The sequence below is a fragment of the Nipponia nippon genome, unplaced genomic scaffold (genome assembly GCF_047370975.1).
Source record: "Nipponia nippon isolate SJK-2023a ecotype South Korea unplaced genomic scaffold, ASM4737097v1 scaffold_2, whole genome shotgun sequence".
In the NCBI taxonomy this organism is placed as follows: Eukaryota; Metazoa; Chordata; class Aves; order Pelecaniformes; family Threskiornithidae; genus Nipponia; species Nipponia nippon.
In genome coordinates, this window is record NW_028262336.1 from 85,406,624 (window position 1) to 85,415,307 (window position 8,684).

Below are 8,684 nucleotides of genomic sequence, written 5' to 3' on the forward strand. Positions count from 1 at the left end.
CTATGACAAGCGCTGATTTTTAACTGTGCCTTTGACACCCCACAAACTGTCATTGCTTCTTTCATATCAAGGGTTCCATGCTTTTTAAAGGGATGTAAAAGGAATATAAACATGACTTCTGTGAAACTGACCTAATTGATGCCTCAAGTAGACTCTAAGACAGGAGACTGCTAGAATACTGCAGTTAGGCATCAAAGTTGACATGGAAACAGGCTGTTTGCCTTCTCTCCGTGCTAGAAAACTCACACACAAAGCTCAGGAAGAGCCATCTGTATTGTGTTTCCAGTGCAGGTGAAGGAAGCAGAGTGGTGACCTGCTGCCCCTTCCCGCCCCGCTTGAACACGTACTTCATGAAGCCAAGAAGAGTTTGTAGGTCCCAGCTGTACAAATCAAAGAAATACAGAAACACGGATCTAAGGCACACGTTGAGGGAATCGGACACATCTAGACACTCAGTTTTGTTAGCTCCAACACACAGATTAGCCGAGTTGGTCAGACCGGAAGGTCCTTGCAATGCTCGTGTCCCATTTCTGTTGACAGCCAGGTCGCCACGTGGCCACGAATGTGGAGAGCGCCTGAGAGCAGAGCAGGCGGGCTGCCTCCCGCTCACCCTCCGCCACTGCAGAGTTTAGCCAAGAGGAGCCACATCGGCCTGCCTTCAGGCAGCGGGTGTCCGTGGTTAGGCAGAAGCCAGTCAAGTCAGAGATGCTGAAGCGTTCATGAACATATTATGCTGGTAATAAGAAAAAAAGGCATAGTCTTTCACGTGGTCTAGCAAAGCCTTCCCAACCCAAATTTTACAGTAATGCCATCATGGTAGCGCTCCAAAATCCTTAAGGATATTCTGGCATAAGGGCAAGTTCGGTTCTTCAGTAAGCAATTATACACCAAAGGATGTTTTGCTTCCAATAGGTAAAGGGACTTCTTCATAAATTATTTTGAGATAAGGGAACTTCATAGGTAAAAACCAGTATTCCAAGTTGTAGAAGAGGTAAAACTGATGATGCAAGATGACACGATCAATTATTTTTAAAAGATCCACAAAAAACTCTCTGACTGTCCGATGAGGTTTGAATGGATAGTAGAAATCTCTTATAGCTGCTGCCAACGTCTTGTTTCCTAGAGGTCCAAAAATAGATGTTTCATTTCCCAAGTAAATCGGTTCTCCACTGAATAAAATTATGCTGGTGTAGTTTGTTTGTATCTTCTTAAACACGGCTCCTAAGTCAGCTAGCTTCTGGTACGTTCTCAGTATAAATTTAGAGCATTCGTAGGAGTCAAACCATACTATTGATCGTTTGTCGGGACTTGCTTGAACTGTCCAGGTCTCATAGTAAATGCCAGTCTCATTGTCGTATTTTACCCATTTTGCCATTTCATTAAACATGGTTCCTGTAAAAGATTAAAATAAGCATTACAGAAACAGGGTAACAAATACATGACTCACTCAGAATATTTTCCATCTATCTCAAGGTTCACCTCCCTTCCCTACAAAAGTTTACCTACAACATCACGTAGCCATACAAAGATACAAGGCTTTGGCTGGAGGGAGAAGTGATACCCCACTGAATAAACTATATTTACATGTAAGTTATTTAAACTGTAATTCCTTTTTCAGCCCCATTTCCTGCTACTATGCCAGAACATCCAAACGTCAGAGAACCACAACACTTCTCATTTTGTTTTATCCGTGCAGACAAATAGGGCAGGTAGTGCAATCTACTAGAGATGCTGACAAAGTGCCCACCAGTGCAACAGGCACTTCTGCACTTCCGCAAGTTTTAACTAAATTCAGCAATTCGGGGCAGAAGCTTTGATGTCTCTCCACAAAAGAACCCTATGTAACCTTAGCCTGAGACACCCTGCTGTTTTAGCAGCTCCTCAGCTAGCAAAGTTGAACTAAGCCAAACGATATGAGTGGGATGTGAAGACCTGTAAACTTAAACACCCTGTGGATTATTTTTTTCATTAGAATACATGTTTAAAGTGTTTTGGTGATTTCACAACTGGAATGAGGAAGACATCTCTAACTCAGCTCCTCTCTCCGCTAGCTCCTTACACGTGATGCCTCTGCCTCCCCAAAACAGAGCTGAAGCACACAGCTGATCTTCCTTCTTTTGTTTTTTTTCCTGCAGTCCTAGCATTGCACCTCAGCCAGGCCCTTCTCGCCCTGTCTTTCCTCAGTCGCAGCACAGGGTACAACCATCTACGACTCAGATCCGTCTAGCACCTCACATTCACAGCACGGCCAAATTTTGCAGATTCTTCTTGTGCAATACGTCAGAAGACACAGTTAGATGACAGCTTGCAATCGTGACAGTGTTCCAAGACATGATCTCTCTTTAGCTGCAAGCGTCACTGCCGTGGGTACAGCAACTGTGCTTGGTAGCTGCTGAAAGACTGGCAAGACTGCTGCAAGCCGAGAGACCGGCAGCAGTTACCTCGCAGTTCAGGAGTGGCAGACATCAGACAGAACTGCGTCACTAACACCACCCTGCACAGAACCACCAGCCTCTCGCATTAAGTCTGACTTCACTGCAATGTTGCATTCATCAAGACCAGTGAAGGGCACTGCATGCCATGCATCTCCCTCCAAAACAAGCTGCAAAGGTCGGATTGCTGGGTCTACTCTTCATCAGAGAGTAAACACATCTTGCATTTACCCTAAGGGGAGGCGCATGTGCAAGCTACTACCTCAGAGTAACTAAAGCTGTGCACATTCACCTCCTAGGCTGCCCCATTATAACTGTTCTTCACGCCACAACTAAGAGCTTTTGGGCTTCACAGTAAACATTAACGATCGTCCTGTTCAGTGAAAGTGTGGGATACTTTCTTTTCTAATTGCCCATGACTTGGTTTAATAAAACAGCAAGTCATTAAATCTGTATCAAGAACTGTATTTACTACACACTGCAGATGGGCCTGAAGCTCCCTTTTATCTTCTCTAATTCCTACCAGATTAGCTTCCTAGTGTGTATTCTGCAAGGCACGTTATTGAAAAGGATTTGCCTCTCTTAACAAGACCAAGATGGACTTAATATGAAGTTCTGGCCTTAACATCTTAAACAAAAATATTACAGGTTAATGCATGGTTCCACAATAGTCTGTTGAAAGATGCCTAGACAGTAAAAAAAAAAATCAGACTTCGAGTATTCCTGCTCTATTTCCACAAAAGAAACATACCCCTAAGTAACATTAACCTGGCCGATGGGCTTTAAAAGAAAATGAGATTGCTTCAGCGTGGTCTCTGACACCGCTGACAAACAGCTCCATAGGATCTTGCAAGGGCAAAGAGGGTCCAGCTGTTCCATACATTAAAGCCCTCTCCCAAGAGACGGGATGCTTTTTGCCTGCTCTCTGAAGAAAGCAAGTTCAGCTCATGATGCTGTCCATCTCTGCTTGCATCCATTCCCCTTTTTCCATGGTAACTTTCAGATTCCTAGTCAAATTCAGACAATTCAAAACTCTCAGAGATGCTACCTTCCTAAAAGTTTCATGGAAACAGTAAGCGAGAGAGACAAGGAGGACCGTAGCAATGCCTGCACAAGGCACCAGCGTAACCTCACCTTTCTTAGGCATCACATAATCCACAGGCAGGAAGCATTACAAGTTCCACAACTGTACGAAAACGTTTAACTTGGTATTCGTACAAAAGAATCCAACTATATCAGGCATCAAAGACTTGAGTCACGAGCTACAAACTCACAGGAAAGCAGCTCCGCTTATTTCATCGCTTAAAAAACAGCCTAGAATTTCTTAGCGGCGCTGGACAGTTATCTAGAGACTGAGTCCAGCAAAGCTGCTAAAGGTGGAAGCGGGCAAACACAGAGCACCACATCACACCAGCTGTAGTCTGACTCCCCACCGTGCCTTGTACACTGTGCTAACTTTGGAGAGTAAGTAGTTTTGGTCACACAAAAGGCAATTCTCGAAGTCCTCAGGGGACTTTGTTCATAAGTCATTCACTGTATTACTACAGTAATCAGCCAGATTTATTTAAATGACCTTTTTATTTTAGAATTTCAGTGTTCAGTATATACCAGGAAGCTATTTTGGTGAACATAGGCTTACTTAGAGGTGTAAACCCTGGTTTTGTTCTATGACATACGACAGAGACCTACTACTGGGGACATCTGCACAGTTTTTATGACACATAATGGGGGAGATGGAAATAGAAATTAATATTTTTTATATTTTTGAGACTATTTCTAAATACGCCTTATTTTTTTGCTCAGTAATGTACACATTTTCACCAGTTTTTCTATCTCAGCAGTCATCTGCCACCTCACAATAGAAGGCTTTGTTTTGGGGAAGCCATGTGAAAAGAGTCCATAATGGTTCTGTATAAGCTGTTTTGCTATTTTTACGCTCAAGAGACTCAAGTGTTTTTTTTGTACAGCAACACCAAATGACTCTCATTTAACAACTCTTCAGTGTGCGTTGTTCAAAAGGCAGCAGCCTTGTACTGCCTTCTGTATTAAAGAAAGTGCAGAGGTAGTATTTCAATTTGAAATTAGCATCAGTCACTAACATTGCAAATAACCTACAGAACATAAATTAAAAGATACTGCTTTACATGAAGACAAGGCTGACTCTAGATTTTATGATATTAGCACCATCCAAAGCATCTGAAATCTACCTGATATTGTGGTCACGAGAACTAAAGTTCCATTTTCCTTCCAGTGTGCATCATCTATTCCTTCATAAAAGCAGGCAGCTCCCTGGTTACACCAGAATGGTGCGTCCATGCCAGGCCGGAGATGTGGAAATGTGCAGTTCCCAAGCTGGAAGAGCTCGTACCACTCCATTGTGTAGTTTTTGCCCGTTAGAGAGCTCCTGAAACCCACAGCATCGTGCATAATTTTCTGGAAAAGCAAAAAAAAAAAAAGCCCCAAAAGCCAAAATTTTAACATAAAACCAACTTCAGCTTGACCTGTACAAAAGATAAGACGCTTGGGAGCTGTTGTGTAACAGGGTGAGAAGAGGGGAAGGGGTTCCTATAACAGCTTGGATTCAGCAGCATTGATGCACAACATACTAGATTGTATCACGCGCATACTTTCATCACAGAGTCACACTGTCTCGGTGCTTGTCTATCCATCCATTGTAAATTCTGTTACTTGGAAGCAGATACTCAGTGGGAGCTCATCATCAAAACTCAAGCTTACTTTTGAATCCTTAACCTCACAGGGATATCAAAGAAATAAAGAGCAGAACTGAGTTACCAAAACCAGATCTTAGTACTGAAAGCCACAAAAGGAATGAGATAAATCTTCATTTTAAAAGCTGTATGATAAATACATACATTCAACCTTAGTTTAACAACTAAGATAATGATACTTGAAGCTATTTCCATTTGTGACTCTGCGTGCCTGGTTTTGATGTTGCTATTTCACGTTCACTAGCATTTCTTTATTCATTAGGAATCATGCTTTGAAGCTTAGTTATGCTACTGCTATAGCTATAAATATCACTAAAGTTGAGATTCTTTCCTATTTGCATGACTCCATGAATTGCGACTTTAATTCAATACTGATCATAACACCCAAGAAAGAACCGTAAAAGCACCCAACCAGTCTGACCAGTTAGCTGTCCACTCCTGACAGACATCCATGTTCATGCAAATACATGTTTTTAAGAACAGAAAAGTTAATACACTAAGTAAGCATTTTCTCTGACATAAGGGGACAAATAAATGTATTTTCTTGATGCAGTGATAGTGCAGAAAAAAGACACCCAAAATGTAATGGTGTGTATACACAAAACACTCCCAATATGCGGCTCCATGGGGGAACACATTCAAACCTACCAACAGTGCTGGTCATGCTCTTTTCTTTAGATTTTGTTTGAAACTTACTGTTCATTGGGTACCTTTCCTATAGAGAGCCTAGCCTGTGTGCTCCAATACTCTTCCATACAAGCACATACCAACCTTACAGCTCCCATTCTTGAAACCTGCTGTTGAATTCAGCTGAATTTGCCACTGTAACTTTGTTAAACAAAAATATCACCTTACCAAATGTCCTAGTAGGTCCCCATATTTGAATTCCCATACTGGAGCCTGTAATCGGTACACTTCGATGACATCCTCTTCTTTCATAACCGGGATGGCAGAGCCAGTGGGACAGAAGGTGTAACGAGCTTGGCAGTAAGGATCCGTTTTTGGACGGTAATCAAAGCGCCTGTGTTGAGAAAGAGAAGCACACAGAACGATAAGCACAGCTTCACGGCTGGAGTAACCGTCTCGTGGCTTCCTAAGGGCCTGAGTGGGAGAGCTCAAGTGTGCGGCCACCCCCAAAGACCGATTCTGTGATCCAGATGCTGCAACACTTGGAGTACACAAGTTCGTAAGGCTGCTGAGGGGCACGTCTGCAGATACAGGACTTAAGGGCTTAAGACTGGCGAACTCAAGTCACGTTGTACACAGTGCTGATAGCTAAAGTGTGGACATGATGCAGATTACAAAGGGTGATTTATACTCACAACATCAGAGACACGCAGATGCTGGGTAGAGGATGGTTTGAGATCTACCTCATAAACATTCTCCTAAGAGTTTGTCTACACAGGGATTGACCAGTTTGCTCTGAGAAACTATTCTATAGTAATAGCTCCCCAGATGGAGTTATTTTTAGTCTACAATATTGTCAATATCAGACAGAAATACTCTATTCCTCTATGCTAATTTAGATAAAGAGGCCTAAGAACTTACAATCACTGTTTCCATTCATTATTCCTATTAAACCTCAAAAACTGAAGGCCGAATCCGCTTACGTACCACACTGTATACAATCAGCAAAAAAACTTTCTGACAAGTCCTCCTTTCCCCATTTCCTTCAAATTCACTCACGTATTTCACTTAAAACAAGGTTCCTGTATTCTCGTTACCAAGACAGACTGGTGTACACAGCTTGCCCAGAGCACAGCCCGAGAGTCTAACACACTCAGCTGCCCAGGGCTACTGAATGGCACAAATACCCTGGCCATGAGATGACTCAAGGACACGGTACTTCCTGACCCATAGTGAGGCCAGTAGCCCTGCTGAGACACCAATGATTTTCCCTGCGGAATTCTTCTCCAGGCTTGCTGGCTACTTCAGCATGTCTGCCTTTATTTTGTCTAGGGGGAAAAAAAAAGACAAAAAAAAAGAAAAAGAAAAGAGTACAGCTGCAAAAAGAGCAAAGAGAAAACAAAGACTTGCGCCAGTCACACATTTAAGTCCTGTTTCTAAACTGCACACCTTACATTTTCAATTTCCCCTCCCACTGCACCTTGTATGTGACAAGAAGGTAACAGGCATGTTAAGAAGCACTAAAATACCACATTTCTGAGTGTCTCACACTGACAGGCCCGTACTCCAATTTTGACCATCACGAGACCCAACCTTGCAACTAGTGAACTTGCTGGAAAACCCAAACAACTCGTGACAGCAAGATCAGCTCCTTCAGGCATCACCTGATACAAATTTAACTACTAGGAATCATGCAACAGACTTTCAAAACTTTAGGCGTGCATTAGATAGCAGTTGAACTATAATGCCTCCCTTTATGAAGAGCAAGCCCCTACAAAATAAACATGCAAGCGTAGCCCTTCTCCCGAAGAGGCTCCTTTCCTCAGCACAGCCAAAGCCGTAGCTACTGGCTTCAGTAAAATGCAATAACACACGCTCTTCTGCCTTCCCCAACAGCACCAGGCCGCCTTCTGGAGCCAAGACAGCTCCGGAGCAGCGAATGGGATTTTGTACCATTTCATTTACGATGAACAGAAGTATGAAGTAAAGTTAAATTTAAAAAATAAAATAAATCATAGCCTGACTCCCTCATCGCAACTTTTTGCTAAAACAGGAATTCAAGGAGCACTTTTAAAGCCAGGGCAGCCATCCCGCTGCTGACAGAGCGAGCGCAGCCCTAGGCCAGGGACGGGACACCCGCTCCCTCACACCCGTGAGCTCGGTACACCAAACACCATACAAATGACAAATACCCCCGCGATCAGAAAGGGGAAACTAGTCACGGCCTGTTTAGTCTAACAATTCAATACACAAACAAAACAAACGCAAAGCTGACGGGCCTCCGAGGAGGAGGAGGAGGAGGAGGAGGAGGAGGAGGAGGAGGAGGAGGAGGAGGCGGCGGCGGCGGGCGGTTAGGCGCAGGCAGGCGGGCGGTTAAGCGCAGGCAGCCGGGCCGGCCGACCGACCGGGCGGCGGTGCCGGGCAGCCGCGGGGACGTGCCTCTCCCCGGCTCCGGCCTCCGGGCCCCCCTCCCCGCCTCACTCACCTGTAGGGCACCGGCCACCGCCGCTGCGGGGAGCGGAGAGCCCCCGAGAACCACGGCCCCCAAGCCGCCGCCGTCAGCAGCAGCAGGAGCAGCCGGTAGCGGCGGGCGGCGCCCATGGCGGCGAGGCCTGCGGCGCCGCGGGCCGGGCCCCGCTGCTGCCGACGGGCGGGCGGGCGAAGCGGCGGGGCGGAGGGAGGCTGGGCGGGAAGGAGGCCGCCCCCGCGCCCGCCCACAGGGCCGCGGGCGGCCGGCGGTGCCCGCGGAGGGCCCGGGCCGGAGGGCTTCAGGCGGGGCGGAGGACCAGGGTCCTGGCCAAAGGCAGGTTTTCGTCCTCCTCTGGGGGAAAACCAACCGTGTGCTGAACCAGCCCTGAGAAATGTCACTTGGCTGAACTACGATTTCGGTTTTCTG

General features: G+C 45.4%; 1 protein-coding gene across 1 annotated transcript; it reads right to left on the reverse strand.

Annotated features, from left to right (window-relative positions):
- Positions 1–255: 255 nt before the first annotated feature.
- On the reverse strand, positions 256–8,464 carry CLN5 (CLN5 lysosomal BMP synthase). The gene is made up of 4 exons (XM_087756454.1): positions 8,274–8,464; positions 6,017–6,182; positions 4,640–4,865; positions 256–1,392 (listed from the first exon to the last, which is right to left on the reverse strand). The coding sequence occupies exons 1-4, from the start codon at positions 8,387–8,389 to the stop codon at positions 881–883; spliced, it is 1,020 nt and encodes a 339-aa protein (XP_087612580.1). The 5' UTR covers positions 8,390–8,464; the 3' UTR covers positions 256–880.
- Between the last annotated feature and the right edge of the window lie 220 nt (positions 8,465–8,684).

Coding starts and splice junctions, on each gene's coding strand:
- CLN5 (XM_087756454.1), bottom strand. CDS start 8,389: ATGGGCGCCGCCCGCCGCTACCGGCTGCTCCTGCTGCTGCTGACGGCG. Junction 4,866..6,016: donor GGGACCTACTAGGACATTTG/GTAAGGTGATAT, acceptor TTGCTTTTCCAG/AAAATTATGCACGATGCTGT. Junction 1,393..4,639: donor TCTCGTGACCACAATATCAG/GTAGATTTCAGA, acceptor AATCTTTTACAG/GAACCATGTTTAATGAAATG.